General features: G+C 37.9%; 1 protein-coding gene and 1 non-coding gene across 2 annotated transcripts in view; both read right to left on the bottom strand.

Moving 5' to 3' along the window:
- Pola1 (DNA polymerase alpha 1, catalytic subunit) overlaps positions 1–27,462 on the bottom strand; it is a 314,550-nt gene that overhangs the window by 253,096 nt on the left and 33,992 nt on the right. Inside the window, exons 16-26 of the mRNA XM_090325812.1 lie at positions 26,361–26,445; positions 24,904–24,965; positions 22,857–22,946; positions 20,425–20,541; positions 18,741–18,916; positions 15,809–15,938; positions 15,221–15,340; positions 12,989–13,082; positions 10,009–10,133; positions 5,285–5,434; positions 4,746–4,868 (exon numbers count right to left, since the gene is read on the bottom strand). Of these exons, the coding sequence (XP_090181938.1) occupies positions 4,746–4,868; positions 5,285–5,434; positions 10,009–10,133; positions 12,989–13,082; positions 15,221–15,340; positions 15,809–15,938; positions 18,741–18,916; positions 20,425–20,541; positions 22,857–22,946; positions 24,904–24,965; positions 26,361–26,445 (1,272 nt within the window). The remainder of the gene's footprint in view (positions 1–4,745; positions 4,869–5,284; positions 5,435–10,008; positions 10,134–12,988; positions 13,083–15,220; positions 15,341–15,808; positions 15,939–18,740; positions 18,917–20,424; positions 20,542–22,856; positions 22,947–24,903; positions 24,966–26,360; positions 26,446–27,462) is intronic.
- On the bottom strand, positions 10,645–10,774 carry LOC150040482 (small Cajal body-specific RNA 24). The gene has a single exon (XR_016533942.1).

Here is a 27,462-nt window from a genome sequence, read left to right as displayed (position 1 = left end):
AAACCAACTAAAAACTAGACAATCTATGACTGGCTGACAACATGCCAACAAGGGTTCATTTCGGCTTACCAAGCAAGAAAATGAACATGGATGGGCTCAACACTAAAACACTAGAGCATATATTCACTCAGAAATATAATCCAAAACCTGGCTCAAAAATAGATTTCTCAAGAGCCCAGAAAATAATAGAGTAAAGGAATAAAATAACACCAATGTCAAGGTCAAGAAATGTCAAGAAAATAATACCAATATACTAATTATTTCATAGAGACAAATACTACCTCTATGCTAAGGATTACAATGAGAATGCTTATATCTATACAGTATTTAAAAAAAAAAACAAGTTCAATGAGGCAAAATTATCAAAATCATTTCCAATTTTCTTCAGATCAGCCTCTGGTTCTGTGACTAAGGATTTCATGTATTGAGCCTCCATGGTGAGATATGATTTAGCTACTAATGAATGATTGTTCTTATCAACAAAACTTGTCATTCAAAAATCATCATTATTTTAAACACTAAGTAGATTCAACTACTACATTCCTGTAGGCTACGTTTAACCTTTCATTGGCAGTTGCAATAGTAATAAAATTATAAAACAAGACCAGTTTTAAGTCGTTAAATGGTCTTCAGTATTGTTCACAGAATGAAATTTTTAATTGATTAATGATCTTAGGGTGTCTATCGCCATCTAGTGAACAATCACTTCAATTACCACACCAGACACTTGACAACTGATAACTGATAAGTACACATGCCAACTCAGTGCTGTGGGCATACTCTAATTCTTTTTTATGCCTCTTTACTCATATACTGAGAATAGGTACTAATATAGACAAATTTTTTACAGATTCACTGCTGAATGTCTTTGAGTGAAGTTCTACATTTCTTATCTAGACTACACTGACTTCAGTACTTGTATGTACACTATGAGGTCTCTCACATAATTCTTAATCACTAATTTCTCTCCCACTGAGCAACTGAAAATTGGGGAAGAGATTAAATGGGAAAGATCATACCTGTGAAAAGACAATATTGATGCCCATTTGACACAACTATTAGCACTTTTATTATAAGTCTGTTTTTAAAAGTACAATTAGTAATTACTCTGAGTACTCTAGCAACCATAATACATTTGATTACAGAAATTACTAGGTCACAAGAGTTAAACCTGTGTGATTCTGACAAAACTGAGCACACACAAAACAGACCTAAAAATAAAAAGGGATGGAGAACTTCAACAAGGCCTCTCCAAACATTAATCCATTTCCAAATACAAAATTTTATCATCTTAATAGATACGATTACAAATAGTGAATAATTCTTCAGGGCAAATAGTAACTTTGTTGGCATTCAATAACACTATTAGAAATATGATCCCCTTCTATAAAATATGAAAACATAAAAATTTTTGCACTATGCTGAATATTTATTAGATTTTGTTATTTATTAGATATTCTTATTTTGTATATCAATAAAATGAAACTTTGTAGGCTTTAAAAAATTTTATCATCTTTTGCAAAGTAGGTTTCTTCCTTACTAATTTCTAATCCCACACGGACTTCTGAAGACCTTAAAGGAACTATATTTCTTTGGCCACTCATTACCAGAAATGTCAGTTTAATAAATTAACATACTCCAAAAATCTCCAAACTGACTCTCTTTTTAGACTTCACCTTACTTCTTCAATAATTAAAGAGATACTTAAAAATCACAAATACTTAGAAGTAAATCTGGAGAGTAACAGCGACTCCAAAAAGAACTTCACATACACTATTTCGATATGCCAGTACTAATAATTACAACCAAAACTTTAATCATCATTTTTGTTTTAGTAAATAATACTTTGGATCATCTAGAATAAGAGTTTAAGGGAGCAGTTATTAAAGTATGTCTGATTAACCTTATTAAAGGTGTAAATTCCATAAATGTCAAATATATTATTTATAGGAAGAAAAGGGACCCAAAATCAGGGAAAGTAGAAACCAAGGATCTGAATCATGTGATTATTTCTAGATGTAGCTGAAATTGTTTTTTTCTCAGAGAAGTGAGCAGGATGTTTTTTATATTTCATTTATTAGTGATTTCTTATCGTTGCATTTTTCACAATGGAAAAATAAAAACTGAGTTTAACTCTATTAAAAATTCAACTAAATGAAAACATTGCCCTTAAAATTCAATGGATTAGAGGAGTCGGGGAGATCATTGGACAAATTTGGGGCTTATCATTATCAACAGTGCCCTTTTAAGCTTTTGGATTTCTAAGCCAATGCAGAAAATGTAACAACAGGGATTTCCCAACAGCAAGAGGCACTCTCCAAGGGAGTAAATTGTCAACTATTGCCTCTCGTGAGAAACTTAAGAGTAACCTTGAACCAATCTCAATAGTCAACCCATGTATTATCACCCAGTTGGGGCATAGTGAGTGCATTTCCTAATACAAAAATAAGATGGTATTCTATCAGAAGCCATTGAATACATACACAGAAATAAAATTTAAATAATTTTGAAGTAAATTTAGCCTAACAAACTGCAAACATCCTTCTCTTACTTCAACTAGCCCCTATTTATGTCCCATGTGGAAAAAAAAATGGTCTATGTGCTATGGTGAATATTGCAAAGAGATGGTCTAATGGCAATAAGGAGTGGCTATAAAGTGGAACAGGTCATGAAAGACACCCTGCAATAGTGAAGACAACACTAACACAGCAAAAGATTTATAATCAGAAAGACATGAGCTCAATTTAAAACAGCCACTCATTATCCTTTACTTCTTTGACTCAGCTACAAAATGGGGACATTATTACCCATGTCAAAGGGTTCTTGCATGGCTTTAATAAGCTCATTGGAAATAATAGCTTCCAACAATCACTGTGGTTCCATACATGTTTTGCCTGTCCTCGCTGTGTTCATATAGGGAACAGGGCTGCCAACAGAAAAGTGACATCTTAAGGTTTGCTTCACACACCAGGTTGACATTCACTGTTCAGTACAATAGCCATGAACTATATGTGGCTAATTTAAATTTATTTCAAAAATGGATCTTAAAAATTCCAGTTTCTCACCTGGTTAGGGTTTATCTAATTAGATAATGCAAAGAACAATATAATATCTTAACGTTCTATTCAACAGACTCGTTGGTCTAGACACTAAATCAGAGGTCAGTAAACCTTCTTTCCTTCAAGGGCCAAATAGTAAGCTTTGGAGGCCACCCAATACTCTATCTGGACAATGCAACGCTACGATCAGCACACAAAACAGTTATATATGATGTGCAAATGAGTACCTTTGAGTATGTTTCTTTTTTCTTCTTCTTTTTTGTCAGTCTTGGGGTTTAAACTCAAGAGCCTGGGTACTGTCCTTGGGATTTCTCAAGGCTAGCCCTCTACCACTTGAGTCACAGTACCACCTCTGGCTTTTTCTGTGTATGTGGTACCAAGGAATTGAACCCAGTGCTTCATGCATGCTAAGCAAGCATTCTACCACTAGACCATGCTCTCAGCAGGAATATGGCTTTTTTTTGGGGGGGGTGGGGAGTGTCCTGGGGAATGAACACAGGGCTTGGGCACTGTCCCAGAGCTTCTTTTGCTCAAGGATAGCCCTCTACCACTTGACCAACAGGACCACTTCTGGCTCTTTCTGTTTATGTGGTACTGAGGAATCAAACCCAGGGATTCATGTAGCTAGGCAAGCACTCTACCACTAAGTCACATTCCCAGACCTCAACTACGTTTCAATTACACTTTATTTACAAAAATAGACAACAGGGGGCCAGGGGTTTGGCCTAGTGGTAGAGTGCTTGCCTAGCAGGCACGAAGACTCGGGTTCAACAACAGGCTGGAGTGGGCCTAAAAGCCACAGTCAATCATTTCTATAGAATATTCTGAATGTAGATCCCCAATGTAAGCATTCTGCCTACAACCACAATGACTATAAAACTGAATAGTTGCCAGGTGCCAGTAGCTCACGCCTGTAATCAATCCTAGCTACTCAGAAGGCTGAGATCTGAGGATCACAGTTCAAAGCCAGCCCAGACATGAAAGTTCGTGACACTCTTGTCTCCAATTAACAACTAGAAACCTGGAAGTGGCGCTGTGGCTCAAGGGGTATGGCAGTAACCTTGAGCTGAAGATCTCAGGGCCACTACCCAGACCCAGATTTCAAGTCCCATCACCAACAAAAATAAAAACTGAATAGTCTTAAATTGACTGATAAAACAATAGCTTAGTGCACTTAGTTTAACATTAAATCTAGCTCCCTTATGTCTTCTTTAAAAAGAACTTTAACCTGACCAATATAAACCAAATATCTGAATATTACCTAAGCCATCATCCTGATTTAATTATCAGCACATCCCTTACTCAAATCATACTGTGTTAGTCATTTTTGTTCTTATTTGTTCACTTATTTAGTCTGTTTTCCCAAACAATCCTTTCCTCAACTCACATCCTCTACCTATGTCTACCCCATTCCCCCACTCTGGGTAGAATACAAGCTTCACCACCATAGCAAGGATCTTTGCTCAATACTCTATCCCCAGTAGCTAGAACAAAGCTTTGCATAATAAATAATCACACACCGAGGCTTGATGAATGAATTATCATGTCAATGCCTACCTGTGTCAAATTTGCTTAAGAAAATATTATCCAGAGCTGTATAACTAGACAAATTTGTCTCTCTGCATTGTACCATGTATAGTTAAAAATATTCATATTTAGAGACCTAAATGTTATTTTGCCATTTACCTCTCTTCCTTTGTATGTCACCAAGGCAGCCAGTGGTTTGGCGTAAAATCTGCTATAGGAAAATCCCAGGCAACCGTACATACTGTTCGCCGTGAGTTTCAAAGCCTTCTGTCGAATGTCATACTGCAGGCCACACAAGGATAAAAGACAAACAACAATATTTGCAGATGCTTAAGTATTACATTAGGTATCTGTCCAGATCACCAATGAAGAGAATCCCCTCAATATCCCTGGGGTAAAAAAATAGAACACTTAAAATGCCCAACCTGTCCTCCCGGATCCATGATACCCTATACTCCTGAAACAAGTAAATACAGACTCCAAAGCTGACAAGATTCAATGAGACAAGAGCCAGGCCTTGTAGATAGAGGTGCCATCATTCTGAAGAAGTCTATGGTGGTTTTGAATTGTTACCTATCCACAAATAAAATAAGAATATGCATGCACCTGCCCATAACATGATGTTTAGATCACTCCCCATACAGTCAGACTCTCCAAACTGAAACTGTCACTCAGATGACATGGAGTACAATATGTACCTGAAGAATAAGGTCTGGATTTAAATCTTGCTGTTTCATTAGCTGTTTGACTTGTTTTCTCCTTTCTACCAATTTCCGAATCTCTTTTGGCAAAATGCCCATTTCTAAGCCTGAATCTGGTAGCTCGGGGACTGGTTCTTGTTCTCCATCCTGATAAACACAAAACAAACATGTGAAACAAGTTAAAAATTGATGAAGTAAACTATGAAAGTCGTATTTGGCAGGAGCTTTATCACATGATCACATCTTAAAAACCATTCTTTCTGAGTAAAGACCAATAATGACCCGGCAGTTTGAAAAAGAGATGGCTATAAAATACTCACTTGCCCTTTTCTTCTCTCACCCTCAGCTCTTCCAGCCCATGATTCCTAGTATCTCCCAGCCTTGAAGTGACTCACAAATTTAGATCTCAATTGAAAAGATCAATTTATACACATGAGTAACAACATAACACATCTGGGAAAATTTTTTTTTATTTTTTTTTACATTTTTTTTCATATATTTTATTGTAATTAATAGAAGGGTTACATGATATTTGCCAGATAGATGGTGCATTAATTCCAATATATTGATACCCTTTCACATGTCTTGGTCCCCATTTCCCTCTCCCCCACCCCCACCCCTCATCTTGTTTTCCCCCCTTCCCTATCAAATTTCAAATAACCAAATACAAATATATCCGATATAACAGGTAACAAAGTGAGATACTGTAACAATATGAGATAACCAAGGGACAGCAAAAGAGATGAGAGATAACATAGTACATTAAGAACAACAATCATTCATTATATGGCTTATGTTTCCATATCCTAGAGATCCTTTCATTTAGTGTCCTACTATATGGCCTTTTGTATCAAGGTTTTTGCTCTACTGCAAATCTCTGCTAGGAGAACCCAAGGTTTCTACCAATTATGCCAAATGAGGGAAACCATTGAGCCTAAGTTCCTTTGAGTCTGGCTTACTTCACTTAATATGATCTTTTCTAAGTCTTTCCATTTTCTAACAAATGGGGCAATGTCATTCTTTCTGACAGCAGCATAGAATTCCACTGTGTACAAATACCACATCTTGTTGATCCACTCATCAACTGAGGGACATCTAAGTTGGTTCCATATCTTTGCTATGGTAAATAGTGCTGCAATGAACATCGTTGTGCTGGTGGATTTAGTATGTCCTTGTTTCTGGATGATTGGGTAAATGCCAAGTAGTGGAATTGCTGGGTCATAGGGAAGCTCACCTAATCTTTGACAAGGGAGTCAAAAAATAGAATGGAAGAAAGATAGCCTCTTCAACAAGTGGTGCTGGCAGAACTGGTTAAGCACCTGCAGAAAACTAAAGTTGGATCCTTCTTTGTCACTCTGTACTAGAATTAACTCCAAATGGATCAAAGACCTGGAGGTAAAAGCCAACACTCTGAAAACTTTACAAGAAGGAAAAGGAGATACACTAGACCTCCTTGGCACAGGTCGAAACTTTCTTAATAAGGACCAAGAATCACAACAAATCAGAGAAAGGCTGGATAAGTGGGACTGCATTAAACTGTAGAGCTTTTGTATGGCAAAGGACATAGCTAGTAAACTAATTAGGAAGCCTACGGAGTGGGAGAAGATCTTCACCAACCAAACAGACAAAGGCCTCATATCTAAAATATATCAACAGCTCAAAAAATTGAATCACTCCAAAACTAATCTCCAAAGTAACAACCATCCCATTAAAAAATGGGCCAAAGACTTAAAGAGAGTCTTCTCTGAAGAAGAAACAAAAATGGCCCATAGACACATGAAGAAATGGTCATAAAAGAAATGCAAATCAAAACAACGCTAATATTCCACCTCACTCCAGTTAGAATGGTCAGGATCAAGAAAACTAATAACAACAGATGCTGGAGGGGATGTGGCCAGGAGGGATCACTACTACACTGTTGGTGGGAATGCAAAAGGAAAAATTATTTTTAAAATATAAGTGCTAAGACAGACTTGTAAGATTTTGTTTTAACTGGCAGCTAAACTGTTTTAAGACAATGCAGCATCCTAGTAGTTTTTGTTTGTTTGTTTGTTTTTGTCAGTTGGTGGGTGGTCGTGGAGCTAAGAGTCTGATCACCTCAACGCTCCTGTCCTAGGCCCTGGAGCTTCAGCGCCACTCCCGGTTTGGTTTTACTAATGGTTAACTGGAGATAAGAGTCTCAAGGACTTTAGTGCCAGCTGGCTTTGAACCGGATCCTCAGATCTCAGCCTCCAGAGAAGCTAGGATTACAGGCGTGAACCATCGTGGTTGGCATCATAGTAGTTATTATAAATGCTTTAAACTAAGAATTAAAAAGACATATACTAAATCAGTGTTTCTCTTATGATTTGGAGCACATGTAAACAGGTCATGACATATCCAGAAAGTAATGCTTGCATATTTCTTAGCATTTCTGCAGCACCCTTTACTTATAAAGTGCTCTGCAATCAGCATTTTAGAAAAGCAACCAGCAGTCTTCATAAAAATTTACACCAGAAAAGGCATTACAGAATTTTTCTCAGCCCTACATTAATTCTATTAACAGACTGCAAGGAAAGTCAGGCCCATTTTTCCTGTAAAAGGTTCAAAATAAATAAATAAATAAACAAACAAACCTCTTAAAGCATGTCAAATCAATGGCATTTGATACTTCTTGGTTTGATTGTTTTCCAAGATGGCATAAGATGATAGCAGCCCTATTAAAGCAACCTTAGTACACACTCTAGTTCTAATCTACTTCTAATTCTAATCCAACTAACCACCAGAGAACTGGAATTGGCACTATGTTCAAAATGGCAAAGTGCTAGCCTTGAACAAAAAGAGCTTAGGAACAGCACCCAGGCCCACAAATGACGATCAAAAAAAAAAAGAAAAGAAAATAGTGGGCAGCAACTAGGGAAAAGGGCTGGATAACAACTGTCAAATGCTGGTGAATGAGCAGGACTGAAGCAAAATAAAAAATACTAAGAAAGTTACTTTGGAGGTTGTCTACTCAATACCTTCTCTGTCAAAGCATCCTCCAGCCCCACAGAAAGGTGATCCTTAGCAGCCAGATAGACTCTGAACCCATGCATATGGTTATAGAGATGGGACAAGGGGGTGCTCATTTGCTAATCGGATGGCAGACCCATCAGATTCTCCTTTCTGGCAATGTGGTTCCACATGCAGCTAACAGACATGCATCTGGAACCAAAGGATGGGTAAATTAAGGACCCAAACAACAAAGACAACTAGGTGTGGTGGCTCATGCCTGTAATCCTAGCTGCTCAGGAGGCTGAGGTCTGGGGATCAAGGTTCAAGGCCAGCCCAGGCACAAAATAACCTGGGACTCTTATCTACAATTAACCTAACCAGGAAGTGGTGCCTGGCTCAAGGGTAGGGCAGTAGCCTTGAGCTGAATAGCTCAGGGACAACGCCCAGGCCCAGGGGTAGGGCGGTACCCTTGAGCTGAAGAGCTCAGTGACAGCACCTAGGCCAAGTTCAAGCCCCATGACCCCCCCCCCCAAAAAAAGAACAAATAGACAACTTCTAACATGAAGAAGGGAGGAGAGGGGAAAAGAGGGGAGGGGAGGAGGAATGATAAGGGGGAGGAGTGGAGGGAGAATAAATAAAATGTAAATAATATCAATATTGCCCAGGGATTGGAGTATTATTTAGCAATACAAAGTACTAATGCATGCTACAGCATAAATGAATCTTGAAAACAGTATACCAACTGAAATATCTCTGAAACAAAAAGCTACCTATTACATGATCCCATTTATAGGAAACATCCAGAAAACACAAATCTACACAGACAGAAAAATTAGCAGTTGCCTGTAGCTGGGAAAAATAAAGAGCTAAGGGCAGTGACAGGTGTTCTTTGAAGTAAAATGAAAATACCGTAAAACAAAATGTGGTGGTGACTGCAAACGGTGAACACATTCTGTGAATACTGTATATATTTAGCAGGCAGACTTAGATTTATGTAGTGTGTGTTTTAAGTCAGTCACACTTTTATTTTATTTTATTAGTTTTTGGCAATCCTGGGGATTGAACTCAGGGCCTGAGCACTGTCCTTGGGCTTTTCCTCAAGGCTGGCACTCTACCACTTGAGCCACAGCAACACTTCCTGCTTTTTCTGTGTATGTGGTACCGAGGAAACGAACCCACGGCTCCGTGCATGCTAGGTAAGCACTCTGCCACTATGCCATGCTCCTGGCTGTCAGTCACACTTTTAAAAATCTAGAAAATCAAGTTGCCTCTTTTCCCTTCTTTTATGATTAACAATGCATACTTCAGCTAGGCACCAGTGGCTCACATCTGTAATCCTAGCTACTGAGGAGGTTGAGATCTATGGATCAAGGTTCAAAGCCAGCCCAGACAAGAAAGTCCATATGACTATTAACACCAAAAAAGCCAGAAGTGGACTCAAGTGGTCAAGTGCTAGCCTTGAGCACAAAAGCTCGGAGACAGTGCCCACACCCAGAGTTAAAACTCTAAAAAACAGTACCCCCCCCCCAAAAAAAGAAAAAAGGGCATACTTCAAGAGTGAAACTTAAGCTGGGTGCAGTAGCTCATGAGCTGAAGAGCTCAGCGACAACACCCAGGCCCAGAGTTCAAGCCTCATGACTGACAAAAAAAAAAAAAAAGAGTGAAATTTAGAATACAAACCCCTTTGGTACTCATTTATTAAGCAATACTTTTAATGTTAATTACAAGAGTCCTAGGTGAATACAAACCTCAGCAACTGTCTGTACCTCTGAAGCAACTCTTTGCACTGTTGTAAAACAAATGTTGAATTCTTGAATGATGGAAGGATACAAACTGTTGAAGTCCAAGAGCAAAATGAACTTATCATAAAAACCTGAAATATTTTAAACAAAGTCACAAGACATCATTTAAAAACTCTAAATGAATGCAATATCAAAACTTCATATTCAAAGTTCTATATTGTGAAGCATAGACTTACACACAATCTAACATTAAAAGGAACTGAAATGAAAAAAGTCAACTGCCACTCCATAAATTATTAGGGTTAGAATAAAAACTCATAACACAAGAAAATGATGGAAAGATTATATCTTTCCTTGGAACCAACTACAACCAGTTTATTCTCCCATAATCCCAAAGCACACCATTATTATTGGAAAACTCCATCCAATGTCCATTATTTTAGAAAGCTACCTTATCCATTTCAGAACTAATGTAGTTAAATTCTTCTTCAAGCAAGCATTCCTTCTACCTATTCACCCACTCACATCACAAATAAAAACCTAGTGATTATAGTTTTCTATCCTCATTTTCAAAGCATAAAATGGGAAGCTATTGACCTATACACAAACTATACTTAATACTAGACAAGAGACATAACATTTAAATGTCAGTAGTGGAACGATCCATCCTTTTTACTTTAAAAGGTTGAACAGAAAGCTACAGTATTTCTCTAGGACATTCACAAAGAGTTGTCTTCACTTCAAGAAGAAACTGAACAAAATTAAATGTCCATTTTTAAGACAATAGTAAAGCCAGGCGCTGGTGGCTCATGCGTATAATCCTATCTACTCAGGAAGCTAAGATCTGAGGATCCAGGTTCAAAGTCAGCCTGGGCAGAAAAGTCTCTGTGAGACTCTTATGTCCAATAAACTACTCAAAAAAGCTGCAAGTGGTGTTATGGCTCAAATGGTAGGGTGCTAGACTTAAGCACAAAGAGGCTCAGGGACAGCACCTAGGCCCTGAGTTCAAGTCCCAGAACAGCAGCAACAACAACAACAACAACAAAAAGACAGTAGTCAATGCAAATCTATCAACATACTATTCTCTATCACCATCAAACTAACCAATCCATTTATTGTTTAAATACCTCAATGGTAAATATCGTCTCCATTTTACAGAAAAGGAAACTGAATCTTACAATGGCTAAATCCAAGATCAGAACCCAAGATAGTATCTAACACCCAAGGTACTACCACTTCATATCACTACATCTAATAATAAAATTGATTTAGACAAAAATGACTCCAACTCAGAATTAACATTAATAAAATTCACATTAACTTCTGTACAATAATGTGAAGGTACTTAATACTACTATTCAATCATATACTTTGAAATGGTTAAAAAATTAGAAAATCATTTCTCATTTCTTTAGACAGCCACGAATAGCTCACACCTATAATCCGAGCTACTCAGTGAGCTAAGATCTGAGGAACATATTTCAAAGCCAGGCCAGGCAGGAAACTCCTTGAGATTTTTTATCTCCAATTAACCATCAAAAAGCTGAAGTAGCCGGCATGGTGGTTCATGCCTGTAATCCTAGCTACTCAGGATCAAGGTTCAAAGCCAGCTCGGGCACAAAAGGACCTGAGACTCTTATCTCCAATTAACATCTAGAAAATGGGAAGTGGGGCTTGGCTCAAGGGTAGGGTAGTAGCCTGGAGCTGAAGAGCTCAGGAACAAGGCCCAGGCCTGGTTCAAGCCACATGACCCACAAAAAAAGCTGGAAGTAGGGGGCCAGGAGTTTGGCCTAGTGGTAGAGTGCTTGCCTAGCATGCACAAAGACCCACATTCAATTCCTTGGTACCACATACACAGAAAAAAGCCAGAAGTGCTGCTGTGGCTCAAGTGGTAGAGCTCTAGCTTGAGAAAACACAAGGACAGTACTCAGGCCCTGAGCCCTCAGTTCATGTTCATGTATACATGTACAAAAATATATCACTTTTAGGGGCCGGGAGTTTGGCCTAGTGGTTAAAGTGCTTGCCTAGCATGCATGAAGACCCGGGTTCGATTCCTTGGTACCACATACATAGAAAAAAGCCGGAAGTGGTGCTGAGGCTCAAGTGGTAGAGCTCTAGCCTTGAGAAAGTCCAAGGACAGGGCTTAGGCCCTGAGCTCAAGCCCAGGACTGGCAAAAAAATATATATATATATATATATATCACTTTTAGCTCTGTGAACCACAAAATATCTTCCTTGCTATTCCTGAGAACAGAGAAGTTATTCTGTGAAAAGTTCAATTTGGTAGTTAGTGTCTTTACTTCTGAAAGTGGTGCTGGTACCTGGGGCAGAGGCACAGCCCATCTACAATGAGGGAAGACAACAGAAGTAGAAATGCTCCTGCCACAGAACCTACAGGGACTAACAAACTGTGTGGAGACTAAAGTCTAACCACTGCTCATTTTGATATTACTCATGAGCTTGAAAGTTTTTATCTTTAGATAGAATAAAGTATTTCAAATTACATGCAAATTATATAAAATTTACATTTTACTGTCCATGCATACAACGGTAGTAGTCACAGTGAAAAATATTCACATTGCTGGATGCAGACCGCTCATACCTGTAATCCTAACTACTCAAGAGGACGAGATCTAAGGATCGTGGTTTGAAGCCAGGCCAAGCAGGAAAGACTGTGAGACTCTAACTCCAATGAAACACCTAGCAACTAGAAGTGGAGCTGTGGCTCAAAGGGGTAGATCACTACCCTTGAGCAAAAAAGCTCAGGGACATCATCCACACCCTGAGTTCAAGCCCTATGACCGATAAAAAAAAAATTCCCATAATTTCAAGTTAGGAATTTCATATGCACAATAGATTTAAAAAAAGGCCTTTGTAAGACATTTAATGACCTCCATGATATAAATTTCAGTCTTGTAGTTTCTAATCCTAACTCTTTATCAGATTTCTTAATATCAGGACAAACCAGTCTGATGCCCAGCCTTACCAACTTTGGGATCCAAAACCAAGCCGCCAACATAAGCTGCTTTCTTACGCCCTTTCTTGTTGGTATCTCCATCAAATTCTTCATCTTCATCTCCCTAGTAGCAAATGGAAAGATAACTTCACTAGCCAGCAACTAGTTAACTAATTGAGTTTTACCATTCCCTCTTTCCCAATTACAATGCTCAGGTCTACCAAAAACTATTCACTTTTAGTATTTTGTGCGAAAAGGAAATGGTTGTTGTTACATCCACCTGTGGGAAAAGTTATTGGTGTATGGTCATTCATGAAATGAATGTCAAATATGATAGTTTCCTAAACAAATGGCTATCTCTGAGTTAACAATATGCAAGTTCTACTTTTTAAAACTTCTAAAATCATAGAAATCACACTGTGAAATCCTAGCTACATGGGAGACTGAAACTGGAAGGATGGTGAATCGAGGCTTGCCCAGGCAAAAAGTTGATGACCACACATCTCAACTAATAAAACCGGAGCATGATGGTACACGTGTCCTTCCAGATTTGTCAGAAGCATAAATAGGAGAATCATGGCCCAGGCTGGCTGAGCAGAAAAGGCCCCATTAAAAGTAACAAAACAAGCAAACAGGGTAAGAGGTGTGGCCCATGTGATAGAACACTTGTCTAACAAACACAAGGCCGAGTTCATATCCCAGTACCACCCAAAAAATGTTCAGTGTGAAATCAGTAGCTATTAAAACACTAGTTTTGCCTTACACAAATTTTTAGATGAGTGCCGGGAATTTGGCTTAGTGGTAGATCACCTAGCATGCACGATGGCCTGGATTCGATTCCTTAGTTCCACATACACAGAAAAATCCAGAAATGGTGCTAGGGCTCAAGTGGCAGATCACTAGCCTTGAGAATTAAAAAAATGTCCAAGGACAGTGCTCAGGCCCTGAGTTCAAGCCCCAGGGCTGGCAAAAAAAAAAAAGACGATAAAAGAACACTTAAATTCATCACTCTCAGAGCTGGCCAGTGACTCATTCCTGTAATTCCTGCTACTCACAAGGCAGAGACCATCAGGACAATTACATTTCAAGGCAAGCCTGGGCACAAAGCAAGATTTCATCTCAACAAATAAGTCAGGCAACAGTGGTCTACATGTGTGGTCCCAGTGTTATAAGAGGCTATGGGTAGGAGGATTGAAGTCTGAGGCCAATCCGGAGAAAAAGTTAGCAAGATCCTATCGCAAAGTATAAGCTGGACTTTTAACGTTCCATTCTTATCCGGAATCAATTACTACTAATGCTACTAAAACAGGAACTAAATCCAATACCAGGAAAGCTACTCGAAAGAGCTTACTGTGGAGGTCATAACCACACAAGTTGAGTATCCCCAATGTGAAGTGTGAAATGTTTTGAAATTTGCATTTTTTCCAACATGACAATATAAGCAAGAAATTCCACACCTGATCCACTTGTGACTGATAAATTAAAAATATTGTATAAAATCACATTCAGACTGTTTATAAGGTATATGTGAAAGACAAATAAATTTCATGTTCAGACTTGCATTTCATCCCCAAGATTCTTCATTCTGTGTGTGTGTGTGTTTCACGTTGTAAAATTCTTAAATTAGAAACACTTCTGATCCAAGCATTTCAGATCAGTATACTCAATCTGTACAGAAAACTATAGCACAAAAATAAAGGCTCCCAGTCAGGCACTGGTAGCTCATGCCTGTAATTTTAGCTGCTCAAATCTGAAGCTCTTAGTTCAAAGCCAGGTCAGGCAAGGAAAGTCCATGGGATGCCTATATCCAATGAACCACCAAAAGGCCAGAAGTGAAGCTGTGGCTCAAGTGGTAGAGCACGAGCCTTGAGCCAAAAAGCTAATGGACAGTGCCAAGAACTTGAGTTCAAGCTCCAATACTGGCATCAAGGAAAAAAATGAATAAAGACTTCTAGATTTAAGGAAATGAAATGTTTACCTTTGTTGGGCTTATGAGTGAAAGCACTTTATTAGTCACCTGTCAGAGAGGTCTAATGCCATCCTCAAAGAATAGCATATTTCACAAATAGTATTTGCCTGTCCAGAAGGGGGAAAAAACAAGAAAACAGCCACACAAGCACAATGGAACAAACCTGGCATGGCTTCTAGTATACAGGGGTTGATTATCTTGGAAACAGATGTTATCACAAGAAAAAAAAACCTATTTAGATAATAAAAAAGAGGAATAAGAAAAGGCAAAATACCATGCAATTTTGGACCCACCAGTTTTTGCTGAGGTTTTCTGAAATTCTGCTTGTCTGGCACAATATAGTTGTTTTCATAAAATGCATGAAGCAACAAGAACTCATTTCGTTCAGATCGTCCACCCATCAGTGTCCTAGACTATTAAACAAAATTTATTTTTTTTAATTTGAGCATAGAATCAAAATAAACAAAAGCAATTCTGAGTCAGTTAATTTAATCATGGAACAAGCTTAAAAACCACTCCTTGTAAGAAAGGGTGCATTTTACTAAATTATTTCTAAGCACTATACTTAAGGGAAACAAAGGAGGCTTAAAATATCAACAATAGCTTGGCTATTTTCTTACTTCCCAATGGACCATCCACCAAATACAAACTTCTGGACGTTAGAGAGATGATCCTTATATTCACCCAAATTCAACACACTGCACCTGGTATTCCTCCCTTTCCCCAACTAGTTGTTCTTTTTACAAAAGAAGCCCAGCTTTTAGAACCAAGTTACTCATTTTATAACCATGCATTTAGTCTCATTATCATATAACAACTACCCCAAGCAAACATTGAATCCAACAGGAAATGCTTTTTCCCCATTTCTAAGTTAAATTTACCATAATGTTCCCAGCGATGTTAGTGATCTGCAATGCTAATGGAAGAACATTTAGCTCACACATGATCTGCAAGATGAACCTGGCATCTTTCCAGGTGTGTTCCAACAGGTACAACAGATGAGCAGATTCACTGTACAGAAAAGTAAGAATGAAACAGAATCAAGTAATTAAAAGAAACAATGACTATAATCAGAACTTCATAAAATATTACAAAGAATTTTTGGTATAAGTAACTGTAGAGCTACAGCACCTTGGCTTTGGAAACGGTTTAAAATGAGGTTGGTATGTAATTAGGAATGCATTCATACCATTGATCCCTGTGCCCTTCTCTGAAACACACACCAAAAAAAAATCCATAAAGTAAAATTATGTGTTAATCTTGAAGCTGCCTAAATCTTTTCATTCATTCTGTCAAGTTTATACTGCATGCCTACTTTGTGCCAGGCACTGGCTGTGTGCTATAACTGCAACAGAAATATCCTGTCTTTGTGGAGTATATGTCCTCCTAAGGAAGACAAAGTTTAAAAAAGAAAAAAAAATAAAGAAAAGAGAAATTAAATGCATAGCATTTTGCATCAAGAACTGAGACGAAACTTTTGTGTAGGAATCTGGAAATTTTACTGACAAGACCTAGATTGAAGAAGTAAAGGACTAGTATGTGAGAAAGGTGGGTTCCAGGCAGATAACAGCTTATTCAAAGGCCCCAAGCCAGGAACAGATCTAATAGTTCCAGAACCCAGGAAGAAATCAGTATAGCTGAAGAAGACAAAAAGATGTAAAGACTTCATTTTTTTAATTTTGAGTGAAAGAGTCCCTAGGAGATTTTGAACAGATTTAATTTTAGAGGGCTAACCCTGGTTTTGCATCTAAAGTAGACTATAAAAGCTGGGTTTCAGTGGCTCATGCCTATAATCCCAGCAATTCAGGTGGTAGAAATTGAGAGGATTTCAACTTTTAAGGCCAGCCGAAGGGGAAAAAAAAATTTCAAGACATCGTTTCAATAAAAAAGCCAGGTACGATGGTTTGTGCCCATGATCTCAGCTACATGGGGGACTAGGTTGAAGGATTGTAGTCTGTGGCTGGCCCAGGGCCTAAATGCAAGACCTGGCCTAAAAAATAACTAAACGGGGGACAATGAGTTTGGCCTAGTGGTAGAGTGCTTGCCTAGCATGCACGAAGCCCTGAGTTCAATTCCTCGGTACCACATACACAGGGAAAAAAAGCCAGAAGTGGTGCTGTGGCTCAAGGCGTACAGCATTAACCTTGAGGAAAGCCCAAGGACAGTGTTCAGGCCCTGAGTTCAAGCCCCAGGACTGGCAAAAACAAAACAAGAAATAACTAAAGGGATGGCTCAGGTACCAGTCTCTGCCTATATGAAGCCCTGAGCTTAAACTCCAGTACAACCAAAAAAAAAAAAAAAACAAATCACAAAAGGACAAGGAAAAAGCAAGATTAGTATATAGGAATATGATTTGCTCCTTCTAAAACTCATGATGGAGTTTAATCTTCCTTATTACTATAAGGGTAGAAGCATAAATAGTAGCATATTTGTGATGAGACACAAGGAGTGGTAGTATACCCTTGTGATCCCAGTTAGGCTTGAGGCATAGGTAGGGGACTATAGTCAAAAACTGGAACCAGGGAAAAACTCAAAATGTTAACTGAAAAATTAAAGCAAAAAAAAATGAGGGCACAGTTCAAATAGGAGAGTGCCTGCCTAGTAAGCACAAAGCCCTGTGTTCAAACCCCATTATCATTAACTAATTGATATCTCATGATTGAATACTGTTGGCTTTCTAATAAGAGACCAGAGTATACACACATGTGCTCTGTGCCTCATATCACAAGATGCCCTGCACTACCTCAGATTCTTATAGCAAAAGATCACCACTAATTGAGGCTTCTTGATTCCAGACATCCAAAATTCTAAGCCAAAATAAACCTCCCTTCTAATATATTCAGTATGTGCTACTGTATTCGTTATGTTTTGTTTTGTTTTTGCCAAGGAGGCCAAACTCCCGACTGCTGCTGTGTTTATTATCAACAGAAAATGGTTAAAGATACCCAGTAACCCAGGGGAAAGGGATACAAGAAGTGGTCAGAGCTAGATATATTAAGAAAGTTGAATGTATAACTACTTAAGGATATATTTTAAAAACAACCCAGAAGAAAATCTTAAGAAGTTGAGTTGACAATTTTCTGTTGGGCCTACTGTGGAATGTGAGAAAGAATCAAGTATGGGGGCCAGGAGTTTGGCCTAGTGGTAGAATGCTTGCCTAGCATGCACAAAGACCCAGGTTCAATTCCTCGATACCATATACAAAGAAAAAGCCAGAAGTGGTGATGTGGCTCAAATGAGGAAAAAGCCCAAGGACAGTGCCCAGGCACCAGTTCAAGGACTGGCCAAAAAAAAACCAAAACAAGAATCAATTGTGCCTTACAGTTTTCCAGACAGGATAGAAAAACAAAATCACCATTAATTTAGTAAGAAACAATTACAGAAAGAATCCAGGAGAGAAGATCAAAAGCCCAGTTTTCAATAATCTCAAGGTTTATATAGCCATCAAATAGGTCGATGCATCTGGAAAGAGGATGGGGGTCTAAGCTGCAAATTCACAGGCAGATGACATAATTGGCAGATGACATAACCTCTCACATGAAATTCTTAAATTTCCAACACTCTCCTTGGGATTATTTAGAGAGGGGGAAAAAAGGATTGCTAAAAATAGGTGAAATGGAGAAAAAGTGACTAGAATAAGTGAAGAATAAACTGTTCAACTGTGAAAATACTGGGAATGGTGGTGCTAATAGGAAGACATTATTGTCTGCTTCTCAGCACCCCTGGCATAGGTCCCTCCAGCCAAGGATGGTAGTAATGTCCTGCTGTTGCTCAATTTGAGACAGAAGAATTCCAAGGAACCCAGGATCATACCTATACATATTCCGTACATTCTCCATTGGAATTGCAACCCTTTCCATTTTAAGAATCTGCTGAACCAGTTCTGTTAAATGGTAGCTTTTACAATGAATCAGTTCCTTGGCTGAAATTTCCACATCACAAATCATTCGGCCACATGTAGCATTTCTTTCACCAAATCCACTCCGGCTCTACAAGACAGAGAAAAAGCAAATCCTATGAAAGAACAGATTCCATTCTAACTATTTTGAAACTGATCCTAAAAGTACAATGATGAAACGCTTTTTCCACTTAACAGTCAAGTATTTTTGAACACTTATTATGTATCAGACATTGTTCTAGACATTCTGAATATAATAGTGAGCAAAACAGAAAAAAATTCACTTTGTTTTTTATTGCAATAAAAATAAACACAGACCTGCTTACCACCAATGCAAGGCCCTGAGTTCACACCCCAGTAACATGTACACACAAAAAGAATACCCAAGAATTTTTTTGCTAGTCCTGGAGATTGAACTCAGGGCCTGAGCACTATCCTTGGGCTTTCGCTCTACCACTTGAGCCACAGTACCACTTCTGACTTTTTCTATGTATGCGGTACTGAGGAATCGAAACCTTGTCTTCGTGCATCGTATACATGCTAGGAAAGCACTCTACCACTAGGCCAGGCTCCCAGCCCCCCCCCACCGAGTCAGGAAATCTTACAGTTTTAGGAGGTAATAAGCAGATGACAAAGAAGGAAAATAAAGTGGATTGAGAGGGAAAAGGACTTTAAAGGGAATGCATTTTAAACAGAGGTATCAGGGTAGACCTCACGGACAAGATGCATTATAATGGAAAATAAAATAAAGTTTTTGGATGAAGTGCTAATAATTACCTGCCCACTATAAAAATATGAACAAGGAAAGCAAGAACAATACCTCCAACTAAAATAAAACTAAATCGACTTCTAATAGTCTAAACAATAGACTTCTAATTCTGTCCAACTTTGCAAGTTCAATTTTTCAACATTAATCAGCATGATTTGGTTACAATATAATAGTTCCCTATTTTATAGCACATCCTATAATAAGATATAGAAATCCTATTTCCAAAAATTAGTGATGAGCTGGGTGTGGTGGCTTATGGCTGTAATCCTAGCTATTCAAGAGGCTGAGATCTAAGGAGTGCAGTTCAAAGCCAGCCCAGGCACTAAAGTCCATGAGAATCTTATGTCCAATAAACTAGACGTTTATTGAAAACCAGAAGTGGCACTGTGGCTCAAGGGGTAGGGCAGTAGCGTTGAGCTAAAGAGCTCAGAGACAACACCCAGGCCCATTGTTCAAGCCCCACGAGCAACAAAAGAAAACAAAAGAGAAACAGTGTTCTATGGTAGCTATCACACATTTTAAAAAGCCAAACTAAACCAGACGCTCAAGGCTCACACCTGTAATCCTAGGTACTCAGGAGGCTGAGATCTGAGGATCTCAATTCAAAGCCAACCAGGGCAGGAAAGTCTATGAGACTCTTGTCTCCAATAAACTACTCAGAAAAGGCCAGAAATCATGCTGTGGCTTAAATAGTAGAGCACTAGCCTTGAATACAAACAGGCTCAGGGACAGCGCCCAGGCCTGAAGTTCAAACCCCAGGACTGGCAAAAGAAATAAATAAGTAAATAAATAAAATAAAAATATAAACATATTTTTGAAATTATTATTACCCCAAGCTTTGGCATACTGGATCGCTTCAGCCGGCTGATCTTGGACCAGTGAGGAACCTTGCACATATTAATTCTCTGCAGAAGTACTTCCAGTTCAAACCCGTAAATATTATGACCCTAGTTAGGAAAAAGAAGGCAGCCAACAACATTAGAACAAATGCAAATTAGAGGAGTTTATCTTCAAATGCACAGGATTTCTTTGCCCTTTCTTTTCCTGGTCTCTAATTGAAGACATCATGAGTATACCTCCGATTGGAGGTCCTTTTTTCTTCAGGAATTTATTCATCAACAGCATTCATTAGCTTTGACATTAACAAGGCTGCTAAACAGATTGCTGGAATAAACTTTATATTTCATACTAATTGAAGCAAGGTTCATAGGATGTCTTTTAATTTGCAGTTCATCCCTCATAATGCTGAAGGTAAATGCAAATTTTAATGCCCCATACCTTTCCATATCAGTAAATCCTCTCCAAACAATTTCACTATGCTTCCTTGAAAATAGAAAGCCTGCCTGTGTGATGTCACTTTATGCAAGACTTCTTGGAAAACTTAGGAACTGCATGTTATTTCAGCTATGAAAACTGAGTTCAAATACTGATTTTGATCTTTAATGTACAAAAATGTATAATACCAGTGAACAGTTAAAATAAGAAACTTGAAACCAAGGAACAAAACTTTATAGGACAGAAAATAATTCAAAAATGCAATCAGAGTTTTCATTTCTATAATTGCCATTTTCCTTTTGAATAACGTTACTCATATGATATGCTTATTCAAAATCTGATAAGCAGTACATTTAGAATAGTACATAGCTTTGTTGCTAAGTTCCATTAAAAATACATACTACCACTTAGGATAGCTAAAAATCAGAGATAGAGATTACACTGGTGCTTGCTAGAGGCTAAAGAAATAGAGACTAATGGGTAGAGTTTTTGTTTTTAGACAAGGAACTGTTACAGAGATGTTGATTGTATAGAGGTGGCAATAGTTGCACAACTTTATGATTGTAATTAATACCACTAAGTTGCACATTTATGGACAGGCAATATGGTTAATTCTATGTTACGTGTATTTTTCCAAGATATAAAGATACACACACATACATACACATATACATAGCAGTGCTGTCTATTAAAAGACCCCATGGACATGAAGTTTCATTTCTAAATTATTCGAATGCAGGTATCCAAGCCATGCCAGGATTTCTATCTTACATGTCTCATACACAGACATGGTTTTAATACCCTAAAGCTGGGACAGATGTTCAGGGCTCTGTAACATCTCCTTGGTATTCAAGATACAATTATTAGAGGCTAGGTGCTGAACCACAGCACTATGAATAGAATCGTCTATGTGTCTTAAAGATGGATCCTGAGGGACCGGGAGTTTGGCCTAGTGGTTAAAGTGCTTGCCTAGCATGCATGAAGACCCGGGTTCGATTCCTTGGTACCACATACATAGAAAAAAGCCGGAAGTGGTGCTGAGGCTCAAGTGGTAGAGCTCTAGCCTTGAGAAAGTCCAAGGACAGTGCTCAGGCCCTGAGCTCAAGCCCAGGACTGGCAAAAAAAAAAAAAAAAAAAAAAAGATGGATCCTGAAATAATGTAAAGGAAGTAAGTGGGTGCAGATATTTGTAGCAATCCACAGCCTCTTAGGCCTTTCCACCAACAGATAAAGGATCCAACAGGGAAAATGAATCTGAATGATATGGCAAACATTTCTGCAAAGCTTCAATGTAACCAAATTACTCATACTACATTTAAAATATAGGCACTTACAATCTCTTAGCTCTGAAAAAGCAAAAGTGTAAGTCGACAAATCCATTAATAAAAGACAAAAGGATAGCTATCAAAAAGCCTACAAACAAAGAAGGCTAGATGATGCATAAGAGCAAAATGTTACCATTTGACTCCTAGGAAATGGATCACACTATCTCAATGAATTATCAACTTTCACTATCTATTGGAAACATACCAGATTGTCAAAAGAAAAAAAAAATTCTTAGCCTTGAGCCCTCAAAAGAATGTATCAAACAGATCCACTGAGCTCATGAAATACTTGAATTAGTTTCTGTGACCACTATGCAACTAAGCAGCTAAACAAAAATTCTGAAGATACTAACAGTCTGAGCAGATGTTAACTGACACGTTGCTTTCTAAGAGTAAAATAAATATCATAAACTTCAATAGTAATTCAGAGGTTGCTTTTATATTAGAAAAAAAACTATATTACAGTGGGCTAAGATTTTTTCCACTTTCTTTTACCAGGAGCTATAGCAATTCCCACCAGTCCACAGGGCTATTTCATTCTGAAAAGATTCTTTAGTCCTCAGAAATAAATGACCAACAAAGACTAAATGATCAATGAAGTCACAATGAAAAGAAGTAAGGAATGAAGAGGTTCCCCATAACACGGATCAAGTATCTACTCACCACAATGACATCAGGGTCAATTTTGTGAACTTTTGCAAGGAAAAAACCTAGCAGTGTTCTTTCTGTTTCAGCAACCTCAACCTTCACGTTCTGTTAGATAGAAACATATTCATCACTGACTCTGAAGTATTGTGCCTTTGGTTCTTATTCAACCAGACTAAGATTTCTTAGGGCTAAATGCAAATACCTAGTTTAAGACTAAATGCAGCAATGAAATTTCTCATTCTGTTTATTATTATAATAATTTCACAAAGTCTCTAAGGAGCCCATCCTAATAATATGCTGTGAATAACACAAAATTTTAAGTGCTAAGCAACATTAAGAACAGAAATGTCCTTCCACAGAGACATGTTTGTGCATTGGACACATTTTAAAACATATAAATCAGAGTACCTTTCAAAAATATCATTTTAATATATAATCCCTGGTAGACTTCACTGTTTTTGTATTTACTAGACAAAGAAATCCCAAGAATCGTATAAACTAATCTCAAATAGCAGTGAAAGAACCAATAAATAAGAAACTAGACTAAAAACAAACACGTATTTAAGAACTACAAGTGTCTTAGGCATAAATAAAATTTATCTTCACACAAAGTCTTCCAATTAGATTACTAAATACAAATTAGATATTCAGAAAATACATTCTTACTATAAAAAATCTCTTCAAATGAAAGTTGATGGCTCTTATGTTTTCTAACGTGAATTCAGCTTTAAAAAATGTCAGCTTGACTCAGAATTGTCCTGTAATTTTATTTGAGTAAGTACTTCAGAGCATGACACAATTGATAGCTGGAACCTGATAGTAACCCCAACTATTAGATCTCTCATGCTAATTTAAAATAATATAAGTGGAGCCTAACAAGGTTGCTAGCACTTCATTTTGTCACATGAAGAAACTGACAAATAAATCTGTGAATATTTCAATACTTTTATTTTTACAAGACAGAATGTCTTCCAAAATAAATTCCTTTTTTGTTGTACTAGACTTCAAACTCAGAGCTCTATGCTTGCTAAGCAGCTCTCTACCACTTGAGCATGCCCAGACCCTTTTTGCTGGATCCTTTCTTTTCTGTCCTTTTGTGTTCCCATCCTCCAAATAGGGTCTCACTTTTTTCTTTTTCATTTTTGCCTGGACTGGCCTGGGCCACAATCCTCCAATTTAAGCTCCCTGAATTGTTGAGATGACAGGTGTATAAGCTAGTGTTCAGCTTTTTTTTCTAATTGAGATTAGGTCCTACAAGTTTTACCCTAGAGTGGTCTTGAACTATGATCCTCCCAATCCCAGTCTTACAAAGAGCTAGGATTACAGGCATAAGCCACAAAACCTGGCTAAAAAAAGAAATTCTTGGGCCTGGAGTTTGGTCTAGTGGTAGAGTGCTTGCCTTGCATGCATGAAGACCCGGGTTTGATTCCTCGGTACCACACACATTTAAAAAAAAAAAAAAAACACCGGAAGTGGTGCTGAGGCTCAAGTGGTAGAGCTCTAGCCTTGAGAAAGTCCAAGGACAGTGCTCAGGCCCTGAGCTCAAGCCCAGGACTGGCAAAGAAAAAAAGAAAGAAATTCTTGACAATGAATGTATTAACCTTTGTGAAAACCCCACTCAATTGTACTATTCCCTCTGATATTGTTATAAGGGTTCATGATTTCTTTGTGAAACACAATGGAAGTTTAGAGATGACTGAGCATATTACATAGCTCTATAATAGCCACAGTACTGCCAACTTCACTTAGTTACCCTAACACATCTTCTCAAATCATAAGATAGTTCATTCATTCAGGACAAGCTCCCAGGTAAGCCATCTCAAGTCTACCCATGTACTAGTACAATGTACAATTCCATTATTTTCAGATGGTAAAACATGTAAACCTTTTGAATGTTTGCAGTTTTTGTTTTCTAATACATTTTAATGAGCAAATGCCAAACTCTGATCTAGCAGTAAGACATCTAATAAAATACATAACCACCTGCCTCTACTAATCTCTAATCTCCTGGTCTCTTTCCAAACAAATAGAGCTTTGTATCTAAGAACAATAAGTTATTTACCTTTTCCTTAATGACTTCTTTGAAAGCATATGGAAATATACAGTCCTTTGGTTTAGAAACAACTGTAGGAAGGAAACAAAAAGATTCCAATACCCATCTTAGTCCAAATTCAGGTAATAGAAACTGCACGTCTCCAAATGAAAACCACATAAAATATAAGTCAAATTTCCTGTAATTCCTACAATTAAGAAGGTCAAGTAATTCCACCCACAATGTTGTTGAATTTTAAAGGAACAGCCTGATTCCTATGTCTACACAACCATTAAAACTGCTTTGAAGGCCAGGCACCAGTAGCTCACGACTGTTATCCTAGCTACACAGAACGGTGAGATCTGAGGATTATGGTTCACAGCCAGCCCAGGCATGAAAGTCCTTAGACTCTTATCTCCAATTAACCACTAGAAAGCCGGAAGTGGCACTGTACCTCATATGGTAGAGGGCTAGCCTTGAGCCAAAGAGCTCAGGGATGACACCAAGGCCCTGAGTTCAAGTCCCAACCACTGACCCCCCAAAAAAACTGCTTTGAAAACATTTGTTATCCACTGAAATTAGAATGGTGGACTATAATAATCTTCCCCAAATGAAATGCAAACACTATCACAGCCTCATTCTGTATAAGACAAAGGAAAGGAATTCAATTCAATTTTTGCAAAGTTGGAAAAATCAAGATGCCCAAAGCTACACCAAAAGTATTTTGCCTCACATAATAGCTGTTCACAGGCTAAAATATATACTGAGGAGGTAAATAAATGCATATTAAAGACACTATGACTGTTCTCATCTACATATTTCCTAGGCTATTATCATTTTTCCATGTGTTATACTTCAAGGGTTTTTTAAACTATTTTAACTATTTATTTGTATTTTTTAACTATTTTGTTTAACTATTTAAGGAGTAATTATACCTTACACAATCCTCTCGGTGTCTAGTAGCATTTTCTTAAATACCCAAAAACGAGATAATAGAAGCTGCCCAAGATCTGATTCTGGAATGGAAAAGATCCCAGGAAACATAATACTTCAGTAGTGTTATTCCCTCTCTCCTCTTTAAGAAATGTTTTAACTGACCATACTCTCACATAAAATGCATCAGTGGGAGACTGACTCAAACGACAAATGCAAAATTCTGTGAAGCTGTTTCGTCCCCTGCATTTTATGCATAGCACAACTCAACTCCGGGGGATATTACCGGTTTGTTAACTTCTCACAAATAGGTAAACATCATTTATTCTTTGGCATCTTGCCTCATCACTCACACACACACAAAAAAAACCCACAAAACTTTAGCCAATAAAGCTTAGTTTCCACAGCTGAAAACAACCTTCTCTAACAATATGCACTAACTACTCTTTAAAACAATTTTTTGAAAAACAAGTTACTGATCCAACAGCTGGAGAAAGAAATAAAAAAAATTCAAATCAAACCATTAGTAAATCATCTCTTAAAAAAATACATACCACAGAAGTGTGATTGAAAGGGCGGTTGTGGGGGCGCTTTGTCTAATTCAAAACGGTGATGAATCAAAGCTGCCATAGCAATAATCTGCAAAGAAAGAAGGAAAAAAATCACTAAACACCTATCACATTCTGCAATCTCATGAAAACCACCAAGAACATAAAAAGATATTTAAGTCTATATGAATACTTCTAACTTGGCGATGAAAACATTTAAATAAGTTAAAAAATAATACAAAGAAACAGAATAAATTGACTCACAAATCCATCACCCACTTTCAACTACCAACTCATCTACAGCCCCACATACTTCCTGCTTCCTCCCAGATCATTTTGAAAAAGCCCAGACATATCATTTTACATGGAACTATTTCACCATGAATATCTGAAACAGGGCTTTCCCATCTCGCACCATTGACATTTTGGACAAATTATTTTGTCATAAGGACTGTCTGGGGCACTATAGGATATTTAGCAGCATCTTAGACTATACTCACTAGATGGCATTAGTACCATCCCAACCTCTTTATTCACCCAATCCGTGAGTCATGGCAATCAAAATGCTTGCAGACATCACCAAATGTACCCTAGGGGACATTGTCACTCAGTTGGCAACCATCACTATAATTAGAAGATGTATACCCATAATGTAACCAAATACAAAGATCTTATCTAAAACCATGGTAATCCCTTATAATGGGCACAATTAATTTTCACATTTTTCAAATCACCTCAATTTTATTTATCATATAAGGCCCAAACTTTACAAATGGCTGATATGTAAGAACTGTATGTGCAACCTCACCCCATCTATCATTTCCCTACAATTGGTATTTGCTTAAGAAATTGAGTCATCTGGGCTGGAACTGTGGCCTAGTGGTAGAGTGCTTGCCTACCATACACAAAGGCATGGGTTTGATTCCTCGGTACCACATACAAAGAAAAATCAAGAACTGGAAGTGGTGCTATGGCTCGAGTGGTAGAGTGCTAGCCTTGAGAAAGTCCAAGGACAGTGCCCAAGTCTTGAGTGCAAGCCCCAGGACCGACAAAAAAAAAAAAATGAGTCATCTATCCTAAAAATGTTCCATTATGGGGCCGGGAGTTT

This window comes from Megascapheus bottae, chromosome X, assembly GCF_031878675.1.
Source record: "Megascapheus bottae isolate mThoBot1 chromosome X, mThoBot2.hap1, whole genome shotgun sequence".
In the NCBI taxonomy this organism is placed as follows: Eukaryota; Metazoa; Chordata; class Mammalia; order Rodentia; family Geomyidae; genus Megascapheus; species Megascapheus bottae.
This window is presented reverse-complemented; position numbering and strand designations above follow the sequence as displayed.